General features: G+C 32.1%; 1 protein-coding gene across 1 annotated transcript in view; it reads left to right on the top strand.

The window, feature by feature from the left end:
• Positions 1-1,828: 1,828 nt before the first annotated feature.
• LOC149412410 (glutamate receptor 1-like) overlaps positions 1,829-24,630 on the top strand; it is a 342,856-nt gene continuing 320,054 nt past the window's right edge. Inside the window, exons 1-2 of the mRNA XM_089645875.1 lie at positions 1,829-1,876; positions 18,070-18,199. Coding sequence (XP_089502001.1) covers positions 1,844-1,876; positions 18,070-18,199 — 163 coding nt within the window. The 5' untranslated portion in view covers positions 1,829-1,843. The remainder of the gene's footprint in view (positions 1,877-18,069; positions 18,200-24,630) is intronic.

The raw sequence follows: 24,630 nt of genomic DNA on the forward strand, positions 1-24,630 counted from the left end.
AAATAAATTCTTTGTAATTTTTTTTATTTCCACTAAGCAATTTACAGAATTGTTTCAATATCATTAAAAAAATTCTTGAACCATTAAAACGGCCACCATCTTGAGACGGAAATGGAACGAACAAACAAATTTACCGATAGACGAAATGAAAAACGGTTGGGTTAAAATGGGACATCCCTGTGCTCAGACAAAAAAAATAATTATGAGATCGGTCGCAACGTCGCCGTGAACATTCTGCAACCATGTTAATATTTAATGAAAATTATATAGTATTAGATTAATTACATTTGGAAGAAAAGTAATAGATAATTATTTAATTATACGTAATAAAAACTGGTGTAATGTTTTTTATTAAATTTTTCGTTTATATTTCAAATTCTCTCCTTTCCTACCACTGTATCTTTCTTTAAAAGTTCTGCGAAGTAATTATTACTACGCGTGATAACTGTTTAGGCTATCGAATGTCTGTGGTGCCTCCGAAAGTTGAGATTCTATCTGAATTCTTTTTATAAATAAACCATTTTATTAATTAAATAAATCATAAATTACTGTTAAAACACAAAATAAAACTCTAAAACATACTCGTACCATGCCCAGTTGCTAACAGACCAGTGATATCGTTATATTGTTTAGTCACTGGACCTTATTTGGCCACATTTTGGCAAATTTGCAAACGCCCGTGAGCTCTCGCCGGCCAAAATGTTGACAATTTGTATAGATATTTAAAAAAAGTATTGTAATTATTTAATAAGCTCCAGCGCATAGAAGATTTTGATTAATCATGAAGCTAACTTAGTAGTTTCACACTATTAGAATCACAACACTGGAACACTAGAATAATATATTTTAGAGGTTGTGATTTCAACAAATTCTTTCCTTGGTCTAAAAAATACATCCTACTTGGGATGCGTTAATATTTTAAACGGTTAAATATATTCATTTTTACAAGAGGGATAACTTATATATTTAACTGGTTGTAGAGATCGGAAAGTAAACAATAGTAATACACAATTTGAAATTGATATATACGATGTACCTTCATATTTTTCAGACAATCGGAAATAATAATATTTTTGCTGCTGTAAAAATTGACATTAAAATCAAACACTCAAATTAAAATTATTATAAAAACGTATTATTATATACATTGCAATATAATGATGTATTTTATACCAAGTGCGCTTTATTAAACTTATTAATATGTGTTTACGTATACTTGAAAAATATCTATTTAGTTATTCAGTATTCTCTCCTTGCTTAATTACTCCCAAAGCTGTATTTGAAATGTAAACATAGCTCATCCTAGAGCTATGTTATGAATATTAATTAAAACTTGCAACGTTATATTTTTTATATTAATACGACATATAGTTACTGCTGCGAGTTTCGATGTAAACTGGGCTCCTTCTCGTTAATAAAAAAATAACTTAGGCCATTTTCCGCAAGTTATTGCGACAAATATTGCAACGTAATGGTAAAAAGATGAATGAATGAAGAGCTGTAGTGCCACGCAATACATGTCATGGCCTATACTGGTTGCTTCGTTGATATAAATACGTTGTTTCGTACATGTTCATTATATCGACATATAACCCGACTAAAGAATATGATTCATCTGGTCGTGCTACATCTTCTTGAGACTCTTTTCACCATCCCTGGAAGATTTGTTTGCTTGTTCATTAACTCTCCTATTCAATGCCTGTTTGGATATTGTTAAATACTAATATGCTACAAATTTTTCATTCCAGTTTGCAATCAGTTCGCGAGAGGGGTGTTCGCGATGTTGGGGGCCGTATCGCCGGACTCCTTCGACACGCTGCACTCTTACAGCAACACTTTCCAGATGCCCTTCGTCACGCCTTGGTTCCCTGAAAAGGTAAAAATTGTCATCATACCATGTGACCTAAACACAATCTTTATCCACTGTTGTAAGAGCCTTCTTATTCAGTAATATCAACGGTTCCAGTGTATTATTATGATATGTGTAAAATCGTTATTGTTCTGAAGAGATGTTAGTTAGTTACTACAAACTACCTTAAACTCAGTAAAGAACTACATATATGCAAAATTGAAGTAAGCCCACTTTAGGTGGATTCTAACATGTACTTTCTTAACTGCTACCACATAACGTACTTTACTCGGAAAAGATGCATTATCAATCATTTCCCTTTGCACTTACGTTTTACAATGATAGCCCGCACTAAGAAGATATAAACAAGCATCACATGTCAAATAATGCAACTGTAAAAGGTTGAATAGCATCCAATATAAAAGCGGAAATTTTATCATATCCGCCAGTGATAAATTTATTTATATCGCTCTCTAGGTACCTATATTATAAAAAAAATTGTATTTTTAATTTTGCGTCAGAGGGCAGAGTAGGTTTACGTATATATGTGCGTAAAAAAGAAAACAAAGCAATTTTGGTTGGCATTTTCGTATATAATATAGCAGGATAGGTAATTCATCAAATCGTCAATGAAAACAAGGTTGAAAAATTAGTACTGCGTTTTGGTAGATGATAGATTACCTACAGTTAGGGACCGTCGAATTATTTACCCCAACACTTATTTCTCCATTCGATACTTCATATAATAATACCACGATTAATTACAGCGTCAGCCTTCTTCCGTTGAATATCTACTTACTGTCTGGTACAATATTTGTTAAACATTCATCATTTTAGCAGGTAGGCATCCAGATGTGAGTAGGTAGGTACCTCCCAACACCGACTGTCCCGACCTACAAACTACAGAGTTTCCCCAGAGTAGAGAAATACAAGGCGCAGACAGGTATCTTTAGACATCAGACATCTCTGAGTATAAAGCATTCCGCAAGACTTTGAAATGAGCCCATGTCAAATTATTGCCAACTCATGAAATAAGCCCTCCGGTAAGGATACCAAATATTACGAGATTTCATCGAAGGATTACCTACACGTTACGTCAGTAATGTTTTAATTCGTACGATGAAAATTTTGAAAAAATAGTAATATGTAATCAGATTAAAAAAATTAAGTCTATTTTATATATCTATAAAATTTTAACATTTTATATTTACCTAGTGTACATCTAATATGATTTAAGATTTTCACGGCCAAAAGTATTTGTTAAAAATTTGTTTTTGGGGTGTAATGTCGTGTTGCGCTAACTCCTTCTTTAGCCAACGTTTCGGACAACGTTACAGTGTCCATCATCACACATCTGCCCTGATAATGGACACTGTAACGTTGTTTGAAACGTTGGCTAAAGAAGGAGTTAGCGCAACACGGCATAACAACCCAAAAACAGATAACAAAAATAGTGTACATCTATTCTAAAACAACTAAAAAAATATTCTATTTAACAACCCTGGTACATAACCCATTTTATTCAATTCAATTCAATTCACTTCACTTTATTTATTTTAAAAACATTACAAAAGTGTTCAAAGAATATGAACATTCGGTATATCAACTATACTAGTCAATGAAGCTGCCTTTAAAGAGCATACTCTATTATACTAGTAATAATAGAGCTTGCCTTTTAAAGACAGCTTCATTGATGCTAAAAATGATTTCACACGAATTACTAATACCTCTAAAACATTGATAGATCTGGTTATCTCAAATAAATTTAACCTATGTGTTAATGTGTTAGATAAACCTAAAATTACCGACCATAATATGATTCAAATTCTATTAAATGACAGAGTAAACTACAACTCCATTAAAGAAACACAAGTAATAACATTTAAAAATTACAAAAGATACAATAAAGAACTCTTCATTCAGACCTTAGAGACTATTGATTGGAATGAAATAAATCAAATGGAATATAACAAAAAAGCTGACCAGATGATATTAAACATTAAAAAATCCATTGATGAAGTAGTTCCAGAACAGAAGATACGTAAAGGAAACAATAATAAATGGTTCACAAAAGAACTACGCACAATGCAGCACGATAGAGATACATTTTACAAGAGAGCACTCCTTACTAATAGTACTATGGATTGGAATAACTACAAAAAAATGAGAAATAAATACTCTAAAGACATAAAAAGAACGCATAATGAGTACATAAAAAATAAAATAAACTCGGAAGAAGGGGATCCCAAAAAAAATTGGAAAAGCATTAAAGAATTAGTACATGGCGATAACAAAAACGACATAAAAATAGTAAACTTCCCAAAAGATATAAACGAAGAAAACATGGCTAATAGCTTTAATAAATATTTTATAGAAAGCATCACTCAAATTAACAAATCAATACCCAACATTGTTTTCAACCCCACAAATGATAATAACAACTCAAACAAAGAATTATTGGTCTTCAGAAAAATAACTGCAGAATATTTATTTAACATTTTAAACAAAATTAAATCAAAAAATAGTTCAGATGGATTAACTATTAGTCTGATAAAAGATGCTTTTCCAGTAATTGGATCTACTCTATTAAATATTATTAATCAGACAATTGAAGAGGGAAAATTTCCACAGTCATGGAAACTGTCTACCATTATACCGGTCCCAAAGGTTAAAAATACCAGAAAATGTGAAGAATTTCGACCAATAAACACCTTACCGAAATATGAACAGATACTTGAAGTGATAATAAAAGAACAAATATTGCAATACTTAGATCAACACAATATTTTATACCAAGAACAATCGGGATTCAGATGTAATAATTCTTGTGAAACAGCGTTAAATGTAATCGTTGAAGAATGGAAAGAAGGAATGAATAGTAATAAATTTATCTTAGCAATATTCTTGGATTTTCAAAGGGCATTCGAAACCATAGATCGAGAAATATTGATAAGAAAGCTTAAAGAAATTGGTTTCTCAACTCTAGCCATTAAATTAATAAAAGATTATTTGAAAGACTGAATACAGGTAACAAAAATTAATAATCAATTTTCAAAACCAATGGAAAATAAATTAGGAGTACCACAGGGATCAGTCCTTGGACCTCTATTGTTCATACTCTATATTAATGACATGGTGAAAATATTTTCAAAATGCAAAGTACGACTATTTGCCGATGATTCACTTATATATATAATTGGAGAAAACTATGAAGAACTAATACATATTTTAAATAATGAACTAGATAATGTATCAAGATGGCTAAAAATAAATAAGCTTAGATTAAATACAAAAAAAAACAAAATGTATGGTAATTGGTTATAAGAAGACATCCAGTGAACGCAAAATCAAAATTGATGGTGAAATTATTGAAAATGTTACCAATATAAAATACTTGGGAGTTATAATAGATTCCAAACTGAACTTTAACAAACATGCGGAATATACCCAAAAGAAAATTGGTAAAAAAATATCTTTTTTGGGAAGAATTCGCCAAAAACTGTCCGAAAAAACTGCAATCACCATTTATAACTCCATTATTGCTCCACATTTTAATTACTGCTCAACTATCCTTTTCCTGTGTAACGACCGAGAGCAAAATAAATTTCAAATTCTCCAAAATAGGGCAATGAGAACAATACTCAGACGAAATAGGTATTCAAAAGTAAATAAAATGTTAAACGAACTAAATTGGCTAACGGTGAAACAGATGTTGACTTTGAACACGATAATATTTTTACACAAAATTGTAAACAACTTGCTACCCAAATATTTTTCAAATAAAATTGTATACAACAAGGACATACACAAACATAAAACTAGGACGTACAATCAAATTAGGCTACCAAAGAAGGACAAAGCGAATACCCAGAATAGTATATTATATAAAGGGATGAAATACTATAACGCGCTGCCGGAAAACCTTAAGTCTGCCCCAATTGAAAAGTTCAAGATGTTGTGTAGGAGCCACATCAAGCAAGAAAAAAAACATAGTATATTTGTATGTAATAATTAATTAGTCATTTGTAAACTTAAATGTACAAATTACTAAAATAAAAACAATAAATAAAATAAAAATATCAATATCGGAATTGATTCAATTGAACAGCAAGATTAGTCTCCCCACAGGCATGACCATTGCAAGTTAGTCCTGCAGGCCGGGAGATAGAATAGTCTATGTTGTCGTTGACGTATATAATCATCGGGAACATAGAAATGAATGCTCTCCACGATGTCCGAGTTTTCAAACCATCCATATATTTATGACAAAGAGACCCATGCTTTGCAATGGTGTGATGGATGAAAATAAAATTAATTATAATCATATTTTTGTCAGGAAGATGAAGCAAAAACTGCAAAGAACATTAAAGAATTGAATAGTTAGTCTAAATTGAACAAATCATGAACAAAGCTACTCACCCAGTGTCTTTGGGTATTTGCGGGGTAAGGGAGGGACGACGGGCGGGTGATCGATTTTTTTTAGCCTGACTTATCTCGCCAAATATTCATTCACTATTGACTTGGAAGTGTTCACATTTGATTCAGCACAAATGAAAACACAATAAACGATACCTCACTTGATCTAGTTTGTAAACAAGTATTATTTAATTCCCCCTTCCCCAGTGTGGTGTTTTACGTATTTTTTGTGCACGCTCTTCAGATTTTCGTTCATACTGCCAAGATGAATGTATAACCAAAGTTTAATGAATACACCAATTTTATCATTTTTAAAACCCTATTCTACCTGTAGGTAAGTGTACCTACTTATATTAAGGTTCACAAAATAATATGCAATGTTAAATCTTGTAAAACTAGATAAACACATATTAAAAATTACAAAACAGTGTATTTTTTGGTCTCTTGTAATGATATTCCCGGGTAGTAACAACATTTCTTATTTATTCCTCTGCATACCATTTTCTCGGTGAGCGGTTCGAAAATTCTTATTAACAATATTATGAAATGATTTTCATTTTCTTCAAACGACAAACACAACATGAATATTCAAATAATATAATCGAGGTCGCGAACTCTCGGCGTATTTTGCCCTAATGTTTATTTGACAATTCATGGGATTAGCATTAAGAAGACCGGTTCTCTATTCATTAATAAATAATGGTCTAAATATAACCGAGTTAATTAAAACCTGGACGCATCTCTCTACCTCGCTTACAAAAATGTTATGAAGAGACAAAACCCTTTTATAAAGTTGGAATCTTAACGACGTAAGTGAAGAAGCCATGTACAAAATAAGGCGACGCGCGGCCCTGGTGTATTGGACAGACTTGTGGTTGAATTTGCCCTATTAAATATCTAAAATAAAGTGGGAATCTTAACGACATAAGTGATGAAATCATGTAAAAACAATATTCGGCGCGCGGTCTTACGTAATGGACGGACCTACGATTGAATTTGCCTTAGCAGGCTTAGAAAATTGATTTTTCTATGTTTTTTATAAATTAATTTCTATTTTTTTTTATTTAGATTATACATTTACATACATTATTTAAGAAATGTTTTGACTTCGTTTTAGAAATTTTTCAAACCATTTTACAAAAAAATTTTTGAATACTGATGTTATCAATCCTAAATGTAAATAAGTTCCGTCCTTAAGGATCGCGCTAAAAATGTATTATCATTACGAATTTTTCGGAATTAATTAAAATGTGAGCCTCGAGCATGCCCACATTATTAGAGTCTTGTGTCGTCTAAACATGAATTTCACTTCTAATTAATAATAAAATCTTTGAATTATTAATTAAGATAACTTTTACGTTTAAGCTTACATTAAGTAACTGAGTTATTGTTAATCAAATGAATTAATTACTTTGTTAAGGCATCCTTACAAAATGAACATAAAAGAGTTTTTCTTCTGAGTTGTAATTATAATTTTACACAAATAATTACTTTTTTTCTAGACCTCAGAACCTTATAACATAAAGCATAAAGCTAATATCTGATGGTTGAAGCACCAAAAATCTCTCAAACGGTGAGCTTAAACGGTAGCACAGCAGTTTGTATTTCTATTATTTTTAAATTTTAATTTCATTTATTAACTGTTACCAACTATTCCGCCTACCGAGATACTGCAGTGTTACGGAAATGTTCCTGGAGGGACAAGTGCACTCTTTAAATAACTCTTTTAACCTCCCCACATCCTGGAATAAAGAATTTATTATTATTATTATTATTATTAAAAGCGCATCTTCGCCACCGCATGGGAATCTTATAGCGCAGACTACGCCAATCAAATAACGCTGTCATCACTGCCATTGTTGCCTGGATGGAGTCGCCCCACCGATGTCCCCATGGAGACGGGAGATGTACAAATATCCTCCACAACCGGCTGCTTGCACACATTTTCACTTATATTCCGCATTGCCTATCTGTGTTTTCTTAAGATTCATCTGTTATTTTAAAATATGGAATGTATGGCATTGCACAACCTCTGCACACATTTCATGAATGGAATGAATTATTATTAGTCTAATCTAATTATGAGTATTATTATTTACACTTTTTACTAAAAATAATGTTAGGAATTGCTGATTAAAGTAAATCAAGGACGTTCCATAACACCCTGTGTATCTCAGTGGACTCTCCTAATAAGTGGTGCTCGCATCTAGCCGATAAGCGTATTTACACACTAAAAATAAGACTCGCGAATTTCGACCTTTTAGTGAATCGTTGAATATATATAGACCTAGACTATTTTCAACATTAAAAAAACTAGAAATATTAACTTACTGCGTTTTGAATCTTGAATTGTCTATACTTTTGGTGAGATCGATCAAAGATTTTTAAATTTCGGAATTCTTTCCTAAAAAGATGATCGACTTAGGATATGATTTGAGATTTTCCCTGCCAAAGGTATAAGAATGATTTATTTTCGGATATTACGCCGTGTTGGACTTTCTCCTTTAGCCAATGTTTCCGACATCATTACAGTGTCCATCACACATCTGCGCTAATGATCGACACTATAAAGCTGTCCGAAACGTTGGCTAAAGAAGGAGGAAGCCCAACACGCTACCCTAAAAATAAATCACCATAATGATACATTTTGTTTGCATGTCTGGTTCCTATGAGAAGAAAGTTAGTTGCACTAGTAGTTATGTGAACAGTATACTTCGCGTCAAAATGAGATGTTTCTAATTTTCTCCAATTTAATAATTAATATAATTTTAAAGGAGGTACTTAAATACTTGCTTACTTAATCATACATAATATATATATTTTTAATTTCTTATAAGGAATTTTACAGCTTGTCCAAAGAAACGTCTCTTTTTATGTGAAGCAGCACAAGAGTATTTAGTTCTCCCAACCGTCTGAAGACTGTGGGAATATGGCATAACCAGTTGGGGTATGTTGTGAGGCCGAAGGTAGTAGGAAGTGGAAGGAGATAGGGAAAAGGAAGGTGGGGAAGTATCTGATTATTCAGATCTGGTCATCACACATGACCAAAGCCATTACAAGCAACGTTTAAATGCTGAATGGTGGTCTTATACCTACACATTATGAAGGTATCTACCACAATTAAATAACTTATATTATTTTAAATGTATAATTTGTGAAATAACACAAATCAATCAAATATTTACTAGCGCAATCCGGCTTTGAACCCGCAATCTCCGACTTGCTAGTCTCTGTCTCAATGATTTTATTTTTTATTTTTACAAACTTTCTTTAGGCAGGTAGGTAATACAAATAAGTGAATTTAAAAGTTCAAATAAAATTATTTTTCACATTTAAAAAATAATCATTACTGAACTATTAAAACGGCCACCATCTTTATAAGAATACGGTACCTAAGCACAAATTAACAGATAGAAGAAATGCAAAACGGTCGAGTTAAAATGGTACTTCGCCATGCTTAGTCAAATATTTTGCGAAATTTGTTTTCTTTCAAATTGACATAGATAATTTTTTTAATTTAATAATTTTTCACAGTCGCATTTTTACCTTTTAAATTACTTATCTTATTTTTTTACGTTAGTCATGAAATATAATCATCAACTGAAGCAACACACTATTGAGATGGGTTTTATCACAGAATCTGAACAATTCATTAAATTTTGAAGTTTATTTTCAAATTCTACGAAAGTTTTACTCAAGTTCTGTTATTGTTTCAGTTTTGTAAAGTAACTGACTCATAATAAAATCATAACAGAACTTGAATAAAACTTTCACTGAACTCTAAATTTGATAAATTGAGCAAATTCTTTGAAACAACTGGCCGTTAATTTTTTGGTTGTTGTTTAAGTTGTTGCGAAATATTATAATGATGAGATGATCTTTTCAGACAGTGCCGTGTGAATAGAATTAGTCAGTGAATAAATGAAGCTCTGTAAAGCGAAGCGGATATATTTTTCTTCTTGGTAAGCAAGCCTCCTTTCAATTTATATTTCAAAGAATTTTTTCCTCGGTGCCTCATTTATACCGTTAACAATGCTGTCATTAATTATATGAACATTTTACCTAAAATGAAAATTGATACCCACCGAAATTAGTTTTAAAAATTCAATAGGTCGATGAGGCTGAATAATAATAGAGCCTATACGGAGAAAAATTATTTCGTTATAAAAGTGACAGCATGTCAACTTCCTCACAAAATATTAGTCATTCAGAATATATCGAGAACACGTTTACTTTTCCTTATAGATATGATGACAAAATGCGACAACACCACTATATCAATTTCAGTATTTGTATGAACACGTGTTCGGCCGTTCTCATAAAACATTCGCTTTTGACGAATAGTTTGTTAGGAATCTTTCAAGTCTTTCGTTATTGGTCTGCATTTCCAACGGTGCACCGACGTACAAACTGTCACAATACCTCTCAAGATTACTACAGATGCAAATATAAAAAACTGAATCATGGATTAAGGATTCCATAGATCTAATCAGTAAACTTAAGAAGGTTAAGACTGAGGAAGGAGATTTTCTTGTCAGTTTTGACGTAGTATCTCTATTTACTAATGTGTGACTAGAAGACTCCATGACAATGCTCAGTGAGATATATGAAGAAGACATCTGTAAGCTTTTTGAACATTGCCTCAAAACGGGATACTTTGCATTCCAGGGTGAACTCTTTGAACAAGTAAAGGGAGTTGCGATGGAAAGTCCGTTATCGCCAGTACTTGCCAACTTTTTTTATGGAGAAGTTTAAAGATGTGGCAATCGACACAGCTTCGGCTATTCCTAAAGTATGGTGGCGCAACGTCGATGATGTCTTCGCTATTTGGCCTCATGTAACGTAGAAACTGAAAAAATTCCTGGACCATCTTAATTCACTCCACAGCAAAATTAAATTCACAATGGAGCTAGAAAACCAAGATAAAATACTTATTTTTCTAGATGTGGGGGTGATGCAAAAAGGAGATGGTAGCCTAGGGCAAACCGTGTATAGAAATCTAACTCATACAAACCGGTATCTACACGCAGAATTGCATCACCACCCAACAGAGAAGAGGGGACTTATCCTCACGTTGGTGACCTGAGCAACAAAAATATGGGAATAAGAACCTAAAATTGGATCAGAACTTAAAAATTATAAGACTAACGAAATTACCATCATTACCTCTTTTACGCTGCCTTACATCGTTGCAAAGCAAAAATGGTATAGTAAAAGAAAGATATTTTCTTTTAAATTAAAAAAGAAAAACAACCATTTTCGGGTTACGGAAAACCTGTCAATATTTGAAATTCTTCTCCTACTACCACAGTAAGAGGAAAATATTGTTTGTGTTGTGATGAAGGAATTGAAGGACTTATCCTTGGTGGGACCCGAAGGCGATGCCAACTGACCGGTCATATATTATTAAAATCACAAACACGCTAACATCGCATTTCCTGTGTTCTTTATTCTATAAATGCAATATTCAACCTGAAGACCGCACATGGGAGAGCATAACAAGTATATCCATATTAAGGGTAACATTTACCTCCGGATTGTCTTCAATCTTCAGAATGTTCATTTTTAGAGGTTATTTTTAGTGTGTACAAAAGTATTTGTTTGCTTGAAAAATGTTTGGTTAAACCAGTACGATGGAAAATTTGCTTGCTTCACATGAACGAGTTACGATTTCGGCATTTGTTCGCACATCTGAAGGATACAACGCCGGGCCTAAGACATATTTATAGATAATATGAAAAACTGTAGAAAAAGCAGTTGTTCATTTTCAGAAAATCGTCGGAGATTTATCTGAATTATTAATTCAAGACGTGAGTACAGATCAGTTATATTTGTGTAAAATATTATAAGCAATTACAATGGGGAAATTTCTTGAAGATTTTGGCAACAAATCTCTATGAATAATATTTCATCTACGTGTGGTAACCGAATTATTTACGTTTTAACGGAAACTCCTTCGGAAAATCTTATTATTTAGTTTACGCTCCACTGGCTGTGACAGTTAATCTCTGTCTAGATAGCGCTGGATACTAGTCAGCTGAACTTAAAATGATAATAATTGATTCTTTCATAGAAAGAATTTGCTAAAAAAACTGAACATTACTAGAATATCATAAAGCACGCAGTAAGAAAGCTAGTAAAACAAGCTTTTCACACATAATTTCTCGACACTCCAAAACCTCAATAATGAAAAAAAAAATAGAATATCTTCCATTATTATTGTAACAAAATTAAGTTGCATTTTCTACTTCTGCAATGTTATGCCCATGCAGTTGAAAAATCTGTGAAGACTTTGACTGAAGCATCAAGTAGTTTTTATAAAGAGAAGTTCTATTAAGGCAAAGGTAAAGTCTCATAAAATAATGCAAAGATTTGAAAGTAAGAAGAATTTTGCTGCTATTTGAATACGACGCAACGACTTTAGATAATTTTGATTCAAATATTTTATTTTATTTATTATTATATCAATTTATTTACATGTTCTGATTTTATTAAAAAATATGTGTACTTTGAATTGCTTATAAATTCCTTTTTAAAATTTAACAAGGGTGGGTTTTTCATTATTACCTTAAATTTCAATGGCAATCCAGAGGTAAAAGATGATACAAATATAAAAAAAGATAATGATTTTTTTTGTCTTCATTGAAAACAAAACTATATAACTAGAACTATTCATTACATTACAATTACACAGAACTATACTGAGAGAAAACATCCTATATTCTCGTGAGCCACCCTAATTCATAAAACCACTGTTTACATTTTGTATAAAGTTGTCCCTCCAAGATATTCAAGTTTAATTATTGTAAAGTTGTAATACTTTTTTGATCGTGAGTTTTTGAAATATGTCAGCATTTCTATTTATTCAACCAATAATATCAGGATATTTCGTAGATTCAGTTTCGAGAAAAATATCTGTCTTCCATGTCAATGCTTAATTTAGGGTCCTGATGTCTTTTTTCTTGCGGAAGAATAAGGAAAAATTAATAGCCAATCATTTTTCTCTTTCCATAGTTATGTCAATAAAAAAATACTTTAAAAACCTTAAGTTTTATTTTGGACATTGAATCAAATGACAATTTCACAGTGAACCTGGTTAAGTATAAAGTGTTATTTTTTTTTGTACAATATTTTACATTTCTTATTACAATTTATCAAATATCTGAATAGTGAAATATTTTTGAATAGTGTTAAGTAGTTGTAATAGATTTTTGTGATGGAATTGTCAGTTTGTATAATGTAACGAGCATGAGATATAATTAAACATATTTCAAAGTAAAATATGACTAAAAAAATTAGGAAATACATACAATGTTCTAAGCCGTGATATTTCTTTGTAGAAAGTCTTTTAGAGGACAGGAAGAAGTGAACCTGGGTCTTGAAAATACACGTTAACCATGCAGTCGCTGAAGTAAAGAACTTTTTTTTAATCTTTAGATTTTCTGTTTTCTTTACATCTACAGCAATGACTGCCCAGATATTTATATCAATCTGCACCTAATAGATTTTTTTTACATATATAAATTTTCCGAGTTATATCTAGAATCCTTATGATACGGGTAGTCAACGTTAGTAGTAGCGGCCGGAGTAAAGGTCGTGCCAAAAAATTAAGGTTTCTTGCTTGAGGTTCTGAGGAAAGTAGATGGATCTAAGACGGATCCTGCGAGTGATGGATTTGATTCAGATGTAGTGAGAGCTTTCCATCATTGTTTACGTCAATTAGCCAGTTTGTCTCTGACCGGCCACTATCCCACTAAGCCTATGTGTCGTGCTTTTGTGCTCTTCGACAGGATGATTTTAAAAGCATTTGTCTTATAACATATTTACACACTCATGTGAACTATATAAAATTTTAACTTATAAAAACTACATACTTCAATTGTGGAAGAGGTCATTTATAAATTGTAATACTATATCTGTGTTACATTACTTACTTAATAAAAACTAAACCTATCAATGTAACTGTCCTGAAACGGGAAACTCTCCAGTTTGTACGGTCAAAGCTTCATTATTCTGTAACTGTACTTTTTAGTGTCTAATAAATACCTCGCAAATTAAGAAAGAATAAGGGCTCTACTGCGAAAAGCTACATTGTTATTTAAGTATTTTTTTACGTACCTAGTGCAGATGGTACTTGATTATATAAAACTTTCACAAATTATATTGCTATTTTGCATCGAAATATCCACGCGCAAATATTTAAGTTCTTTATCGTTTTCTTATTTTATTTTTTTGTTTCTTTGCTATTCTAATTTGGAAATATGTAGGTGCCTACCTTTCAAATAAAAATATAGCTCCGTATCCAAGGTTACATAAACGATTTTGCTTTACAATTATGCCTAACCATATTCCATTCAATAACTCATATTGAAACTCAATAAAAAAGGACAACATTTGGTCTAAAGAGTAAGTATGTATTTAAGTGGAAACATTTGTCGTTCTAGTACATTCTTTGAAGTTTTCCTTTGCTTGTAAGACGGGTAGTAATAATTGTTTAGTAATATTTGTTGACATGTTATTGCAAATAACAATACTCCTCTATTGAAGGAGTCTTTGAATTATTTTTAAAAAGTGATAGTCAATTCGGAGCACCCTGTATCACATTTCCGGAGAACGCTTTGTCAAAGTCCGGCGATCAAAAAAAGAACATGACCCGGGCTACATAAATAATGGCCGCATTTCTGGAGAAAAAAAACACAATATGATAGTCATTAGGGCACCTCACTAGATGAAGTTTACGCTTTTGCACCGATTTATGATTTATCGAATATTCTGTGCGCTAGCAATAATAATCACACGAAGTTATAAAGTTTCTACACAAGTTATACTACATTGGTATATTGTTCCACGAATTACTAATAAAAATAAACAAATATGTTTTTAAATCCTACATTTAACAAGTATTTACTTGTTTTTTTTTCAATTTTAACAAATATGGCCAGGAAGAGAATTTTATAAAATAAAATGGAATATTTTCTGTGAAATTTAGGATTGATATTTTGAAGCTGACGATTTGAGATATTACGTTTTAATGTAACATTTAGTAATTTAATGTTAAATTTATTATATATAGATATTTGTACAGCGCCCTTGATGTGATTTTTTACAAAAACGGCGCTATACAAATGACCCAAATAATACTATTTTTACATTATTTCTTCGATCATGACACATTTATTTATTTCACATTTTTTTAAATCTTACTTATTTCATCTAGGTGAGTAATTTAATAATTAATAGCTGATTCATAAAAAATAGCCCACGTGACCTATTGCACACAAAAATGAACACTTCCCAGATTACAAAAAAATCCCTCGATTTTGAAGGCATATTAAAATACTGAACGCTTATTTTTCTTATTCGCATTAAGTTCAGCTATGATGCAATGAATCAAAGGCGTGCATTCCATATAGACATATGGGCATTGCATTCCCTATATTACTCAAATTAAAATACTTAACTCTTATATTGTTTATTCGCATTAAATTCAGCTATTATGTAATGAACCAGTGGCGTGCATTCCAAATAGGCATATGAAAACTGCTTACCCTACCTTAATCACATCAAAAAGAACAGTATTTTATTTTTTGATCGTTACAAATTAATTTACACTCTTTAAATAATGAGAAACCTACCAGTACTTAAAGGCAGCGCCTTGTGCAATGTTCCGATCGCAGTACTAAAAGGTGTCAAAGAAAGAAAAAGTAAGTATTCAAAATGACGTATACGTAAGAAGTACATACTTTAAATTACTGTATTCTTTTGCTGACTGTATTCTACACAAAAATGTACTTTTTAAAAACATTTTGTGTGTGAATGCAAATTCAAGGGACGATTTGTTTATTTTAGTTCCAAAAAAGGACAAGCCTTTGGGTACAAATAAACTGGCTTTCATTCACACACATTATATTATGTTTATTTATAGGAAAAAATATTGAAATTAATTTTATATATCCAGTAATTGACTTGTATGTTTAAATCGAGATATCATTGGGAAATTTCATTGAGTATTTGATTTAGTCATTTGAATATTTAACTAATAGCATAGCCATTATTAACGATAACTTGAAGAAAAGGTATTATCGGTCGTGAGTTTTTTAAAAAAATATTTTAAAATTTTTAACAACTCTATGCACGCCACTGAAATGAACTTTTTGTTGCTGAACAGAAAATCAATTTACATAGATGTGTATGTATTCACGTATTCTATGTACCTATGAATGTATATTACGTATGTGTGTAGACGTACCAACGTAGGGCTTGTGTTTGTTTTTTAGGTGGTTTTGCTAGCAGTTTTTTGCGAGGACAAACCGGTACGGGTTGACGGTGCACTTTAAGGGACTGCGGCCATCGGACCATCACAAAGAGCCGCCCTCCTCAGCGGGCATACTTTACAGAAAAAGGGCTATCCTCCGCTCAGTGCGTGATGGCCGTCATTTAACAGATTTATAGTTACTCTGAAATTGAGTGACTTCTTTAATGGCTAAAAATAAGTGAATCGGACTTATCTCCTGATGGAGGGAATTCAACAAGGCAGATAAAGTGCCCTTCAGATTCAGTTCGCTTTGTTGAATCAGCAAAAGTATTTTTTTGGGTGAAGAAGTTGAAAAATAAATAAAAAATATTTCGTCTCTTGCAGATATATTTCAATGAAAGTATTGGTGACTCCCAACTCGATCCTTCAGAATTAAAATTTTTCGGTTGTTTGAAAAGTCTTTGAGGAACAGAATTGAATATTTATTATTCTTTATTGATTATTATGTTTTCTATTGTTAATACGTATCTTTTATAATTCTAATACGTAGATATATTCTTGACTGTTTTATTATTCTTAATTTTTTACGTACATCCCATATGCATTTCTTATTGTAATTACGAGTATCTTTATCTACGAAAACTTTTATCTTAAAAAAATATTATGTCAAAATCTCTAATTATGTTAAATTCTTAAGTTTTTTTAAGTTATTAATAAGTTTTCCCCTCCTAACCACAAGCGTCAGCTTTTGTAAAAGAGTGTATAAAATATTCTTTAATATGTTATAATTTGTAAAAAAAAAAATATATATAAAAAAATGTATATTTAAACATCTCTGTGATTATACTGTTTCATTTCACAACAAGAATCAAAAGAACAAATTTACGCTGGTCTGTTAAGTTAGCGTGATTATTTTTAATACTGTATAGATTTTCAATGCTTTTTGTAAGAATCTTGTTTCAAATGGGTTGGTTTATGGATACTAAAATTTTTTTTTCCTTCTAATAAAAAGAACTAATTACTTCGGATCATTAATAAAGTAGTTTAAAATTATCCATATCAATTATTCAGAGTTGCGCATTACATATAGGCACAGAGAAACACCACTGAAATTATTGTTCAATACATTGTAATCAAATTTTGAAGGCCTCCGTGGTTGAGGGGTAAGGCTCTCGACTAGTAAGCTTGGGGTCGCGGGTTCAAATTCCGGCTTGCGCAAGTTACTTTATTTGAATAATTTGTGTTTATCACAAATTGCTCATTAAAAATAATATATGGTATATTTGCGGCACGTTCCAGAGTGGAAGATACTCTCAGTATCGCCCTGGTGTAAGAATAGCATTCAGAATTGAAGCGTTGCTTGAAATGGCTATGGCCGTCTTTGGTGACCTGAATAGCCAAGTATTTCCCGTCTTCCTCTTCTCTATCTCTTTCCCTCCCTCTAGCTTCAGCTTTCATGCCATAGTCTCACTTGCTCTAGACGCTTGGTAGCAATAGGGACTTTTATTAATGTAATTTGAAATGTATTTGTGACTTTTCCTTGTTCCAGGTCTTGGCTCCTTCGTCGGGTTTTCTGGACTACGCAATCAGCATGCGACCAGAGTACCACCAGGCGATTATAGACACTGTGCGTTATTACGGATGGAAGAAAATCATCTACATGTACGACTCGCACGACGGTAAGTCACTTTACAATAAAGTCGATCCGACTGACTTTCGTCGCTGATTTCTTTTTGACTGTAAAACAAGTTTTAATTGTTTTATTAGTTTGACTCGATCAAATGGTGATGAATTGAGGTCTATATATGAAAATAATATGATAAAGAGGAAGCTACAAGCCAAAAATGTGTATATTCGTGGTATACCTTATATTGCAGGTAATAGTCATTAAAATAACTTGACAAACGGAGTCCAGAAACGTTCGATTCAAGCACAAAACTGTTTTTTATTTATTTTTCAAATAATTTTATAAGAGAGCAAAAAATTTAATCAAGTGAAACTGTCATAGATAATCTGAGCTATAATACTGTATTTTTAAAACTTTGTTTACTTTACTTCATTTCTAATGAAAAAATATTTTTTTTTTTAGTTTATTTTTATATTTTTTATTGAGTAATCTATTTTTTATTTGTATTCTACTCAAGCGAAACGATAGTAAAACTTTCAATTTATCTAAATAATATTTTTTGGTATTCATAATGTACACCGATTCGTTATCAAGATTAATCAAAATAGTGTTTTAGCATTAAACTTTGCCTTAATTGTTATGTCTATCATCCATACACATAAAGTCGTAAGTCAAAATATTTCAAAATGGGATAGTGAACCTTTAAATATACATAAATATGGATTTGTATAAACACAATTCAAGTAGTTCAAACAAATTAAATTTTGAATAATCATTATTTTTAATTTTAATTAATAAACCATATTAATACCGGCCAGTGCCGAAAATATTAATTTTGAAATAAAAAAAATGTAGATGATTGATATTTACATAAAAAGTTACGGATTACATAGTATAATAATGTAAGCGAAACAATGTAGTAATATCTGATTAAAATTTTAGTTTGGAATAAATGAAAATATCAACGGACCTAAATTTATTTCCGAGCTTATGTAGCCTTTGGACTGAGGAATGAAAACAAATGTTTGTTTTAGGCAAATAAACGTAAAACAAATTGAAAATTAAATTGTTATCTAGTGTTTATAGTTCTAAATAACTGTGCAAATGAAAATCAGAATGAAATGAAAGAAAGAAAAATTTACCTCAAAAATATTTAGTTATTAATTATATAACTTTATTTAATGTGGTGAACATAGAATTTAGTTAGAAGTTGAGAGTTTTTTTTTTTAATTTGGAGGTACTTATACTGTCAAACATATTTGTTACTTACCTGCGTAACTCAAAACAGCAATTTTTTAATTTGAAGGTACTTATGCTGTCAAACATTTTTGGTATTTATCTTCGTAACTCAAAATATCAGGTTTTGATTGAAGGTACTTATGCTGTAAAACGTATTTTGTATTTATCTAAGTAATTCAAAATATAAGACTTTTAAATACGCATAATTTGTATGTCAATTTTATTTTTTGATTGAATTAACAAATGAATAAATGAATGAAATGGAATCACGGAAATGGAAATTAACCCACTTCCCGACAGCCGAGCGATCTAAAACTCGTTGACGATTATTTGGTGGCAATCACGCATACATACACAAATAAGACAACATTATAATTGAACATTTTTGGCAGTGAATAAACAAAATTAAACTAGGTTCTATCCAATTGGGATTTAGATTATGTGTTAGCGGTGATTAGTAACTTATTTTAGTAAATCATTTGGGAGAAAAGTTCAAATCTGTGTCAAACTCATTTTATGTTTTAAAAAACATTTTAAAACTACCAGCAAAAAAATATTAAAATAGATGTGTGATATAAACGTAGTTAATAATTTATTTTAAAATTCTTATTCAGCGTTTTTAACTTCTTTGTTTCGTTTTGTTTTCTTGTTTGGAAATTGCAAGGAACCTTATATTTTGTATTTAAAATGTCTGGATGCAATTTGTAGAAATCTGTCTGTGATTGTAATCGTATTAAGGGTAAACGTTGTAGAAATCAATACAGCAAAAGGCATAATAAATACTTCGGACCCGGGCCCAGGCCGGCTGCAAAGGGGTTGAATATACATCCCAAATAATGGTTTTCCCAGCAAATATATTTCCCTCGTTTCTAAAGTTTATCTCTTACTTTTATTGGAAAGAATTAATGATGCGAGCTCCTCGTTAGACTCGATAATTAATGATTTATGGCACAACTCTTGTTATTCGAAGATTGGGGAAAATGCGGAATAAACAATTATTTCGTGCCAGTGAATCACGATGAAATGCATCGATATTAAAACCCACGGAGAATTATTGACAGATATGGCGGTAGCTTCCTATCTTTACAACTTCATCCAAGTATCAAAAATGGTATCAGGTAGAAATTACAAAGGCAAAAATTTCAAGTACGTACAAATATTACTCTGTCTGAATTACATGCAGAGGAAAATTACACTTGAACGAAACTAAACTTGGAAGAAATTAGACCTCCCTTAATCGCTAAACGCCTACACAGTGGAATTACACATTACACATGTCAAATAAATCTGCTTCTTAAAGGTACCCAGGTTAAAAATGTTGTGTGTTTACGAAAATGTATAATGAAACAAAAAAAAAAATCTATGTTTGGGTTAGGTTTTTTTCCATGTATAATTCCGGTAGGTGCAATTCCTGCATAAGCATAAATAAACTAAGAAAATTTTCGATATTTCATCAGGAATATAATCTGTTCATAACGATACATCATTATTTCTGTATGGTCTTTGATTTCGCAATGCCTAAAAATCCGCCCCCAGAGGGGGCCGTAAGTTAGCGCCCCCTGCACTATAAGAGCAGTAGGTAAACTCCCCTCCCCTACCAGATATATGACCCTCCCGAGATTGCTGTGGAAGGTTTGGAACAGGAGGCACGGCGTACGCGGGCACTACCTACCGTACATGGTGCGCGCTGTCGTCCAACATGGTCGTGTCGGCCGGTACTGGTTGCTATGTTGGTAGGCATCGGGGTTCGATGTATCGCGTATCGCCCCGTGTTGGGTTGACGCGTTGCCTATGTTCGTGATGAACGACAGCGATGTGTTTTCGATGGTGTACCGGACAGAGTATTTATCACTTCTTGGCATATTTCATAATATTTTGACCAGTCATTTTTTTATCGCTTTTCTCTGGCTTATTTCACAGTAGTTTGACTTTTATAGTCAACTTCCCAAATATTATAATACCATGTCAATTTTATCATTTGGCATAGGTGCAAAAAAATAAATACGCTAAAATACATGTAAAACATTGGCGCACTGTTGCCATTCCCGTCAGTTCAAGAGTCTGTGTAACAAAAGCTAACTAACTAACCATCACGCCGTTTCCCCATTAGGGTAGGCAGAGAGGACGGACCGCCAAACAACTCGGTCTTGGCACACACTTCTTACCTCATTCACATTCATACATCGTATCACACATACCCTTCTATTTTTCTCCTGATCCTTGACATGGCCCGACTTGAGTATCATATTCAGTTGATCGTGCCATGTCTTCCTTGGGTGTCCCCGACTTCTGCGTCTTTATGCATGATTTATTCATGATTGAAAAAAAATGGGTATGTCAAGAAAAAGTTGTGCTTCATTTAACTTCTCTCCTTGTCTCTCTGTGTGGTGGGTAGTTTATTAAACAGTTAATTGTTAGTATGAATTTTTTGTGTGGGTCTTTTTCGAAATTACTAGAATATCCCTACTATCCAACAACGTGAAATTCTCGTCAAAATCCGAAATCACAACATCATTTCTTTAAATAGATAAAAATATGAAAGTCCCGAGTGAATACCTCCGAACCCACTGTGCGAAGACAATATTAAAACATGACATAAAATATTACATTGACGACTGTCGGTTCGACGACATACCAAAGGGAAGACGACATGTTTCACGTTACATGTCGTTACGTGAAAGTAAAGTTTCCAGAAATCAAAAGCTGTTCCCAATGGTTTGTCTCGCTCGCCGAACCGCCAAAAAGGGAGATTGATTTTTTACATCTCCATTTAGGTGTGCCGTATATTTTTTGTCATTTTTGTAGTCTGATGTTTTTGTCGCCGCAGTGAGACCTAGTTTCGCAACACTTTAATGGCTTCGTACGATTTGTTGATCATTGTTGTACGATACGAGTTTCTGTTTAAAAGAATTGGAATAGTTTTTTTGATCTTAAATTGAAAATACTGCGGCTTTATTCGTGCGGGCCGGATCAGAATAAGAATATTACGTTTTCCGGGAAACTTTATTTTTCCATCCATCAACATGTTTAATTCCGAATGAGTTTCTGTTCCTAAGAATCCACATAAGAGTTTATAAGAGTCTACAAACATCCCTTTAAAATTCAAGCTCTTCGGTTTCTGACAAATCCAACTGGACAATTCATCCTTAGTTACTCAGTTATCTTGGGAAAAAAAGAGACACTTACAATAAACCAATTTGAATGAAAATGTTTTTATTGGTAATACAATAAAAAATTTTAAATGCTTTATCATTCAGATAAAAAATATATATTTTTTGTAATTTATTTTACTGAAAACGTTTATGATCAAATTACGAAAGCAGTGAAAAAACGGTGGAATTTATATAAATCTTAATAAAACAGTAATTATCTCGTAGGTATTACGTGAGAATTAAAAATAGGTTTCTACCTACACAACACTTGTGCTCCAAATTCTTATAAACTAATTCTTAATGTTTAAGGCGAAAACAATGAGCGATGAAAACAATACACCTCCGTGATATTTTCATGAACTTCCTACAGGCAGAAAGTTACAGAGTGTTGAGTGTTGAGTAGTATCGGCGCGGTGTTCCCCTAGTTCCCGGGTTTGTAAATATGTATATTTCCAGGGAAACTTCTTTCATCTTCGAGAACAAATCAGCTCACACAAAAGTACCATGTGCAACTCCATACATCTCCCCCATTACTTGAGAAAACTTTCTCTTTCGTATTCCATACTCACAAGATAAAATTGCGTATGTAATAAAAAATCCATCAGGAACGTTTGGATTTTAATTTTTATTTGCATTTCACTTTGGCCGCTAACGAGATCCATTATTTAATATCTCCACACAATCTTACAGATAAAATCTTTTTTTCAATAGCAAAAACTTGATCTTTTTATATTGATATTTTGGGAAAGATTGAGTCTTGGATTTGATTTCAAAACGTTACACATAATTCAATCCAACACACCTATTTCTTCGGAATAAGTGACATCCAAATTAGGTTAAATTATATTGATTGAAACATTTCCCGTTTGGAAAAAGTGGATTTATTTCCGTAGCTCACAGCTTCAGATCTGTGGAATCCGTGTAAGTGAATCATAGAGAAATCAGCAGTTTCAAATATCAATTTCAGTGTAATGTTCCACGATGAACGTTTATTGGAAGTCGTTTTGCACAGAGACGTCAATTGAATAAATGAATCGTATCATCCGAACCCACAACCTAGCCAGAAATGTACCCAACAGCCACTCGGTGGCATCAACTTTCTGGATATACTCGTACCATCAAAAGTATATCTTTGATATTCCACTTAAAGTAAATGGGATATTCCATAAATTGTGTAATGACCAGTTCTTTATCGGGGCAATCGTTTATTTCCTTTAGGTTTAATTCTCGTCGGGAAGAAATCATTTTGAACACAGAAGTGACAGAACGGGGTCAGGCGGAAACCGTTTTCTACGGATTGCCGAAAGTCCTTTATATTTTTCTTTGCTTATTATGTTTTGCCAGGCTAACGCTTTCAGTTATAGCAAAAATACATTATATACGAAATATATAATCGATTCCGTCGTGCAAGGACAAAAGACGGCGTAAGTTACGGCTTGGCGCTAGGATAAACAGCTTGTTTCACGGTCCACGGCTATTTGGTTGGTCTTTAATAACCATGGCTCTAGTTTTAAGAAATAGTTTTTATGGAACTACCAAATTATCAACAATATTTATTACTGCATAATAACTAATACTTACTTCCCGACTAAACCATTAGTATGTTTTATAAATCTAAACACTATATCTACATACACTTTTACCCTATTTAATATTTTTTTGTAATTATCACTCTAACCTCTAAGTTCTAAATCTTAGTAAGTTAAGATTAAGAACTAATCTCGTTAAATTACTGTTACATATAAAACATTACATAAATTACGTAAAATTTAATTAACCTAATTAAGATACCAGTGGTTCTTTTTGAATACGACTCACATCTATCTTATTCTGCTTGTGTGTTCTAAACACTGTTCCCTATATGGTGTGCACTCCCAAATAGTGTCAATGTTGACAATTTTCATTTCCCTGTGGACTTGGTGTATAAATGGTTCAATTAATTAACTAAATGAATTTGAACGTCATCCGTGTCACCACTTTTAATGAATATATTCATTTTTCGCACAATTCAAGTTTTGATTTCACGCTGGACTTGCTGTTTGAAATGGAACTAATTTGATGCAGTTTTTTTTGTAGATAAAAAAGTAAAGTT

The sequence above is a fragment of the Hesperophylax consimilis genome, chromosome 23 (genome assembly GCF_061612785.1).
Source record: "Hesperophylax consimilis isolate HC1 chromosome 23, BYU_Hcon_1.0, whole genome shotgun sequence".
Classification (NCBI taxonomy): domain Eukaryota; kingdom Metazoa; phylum Arthropoda; class Insecta; order Trichoptera; family Limnephilidae; genus Hesperophylax; species Hesperophylax consimilis.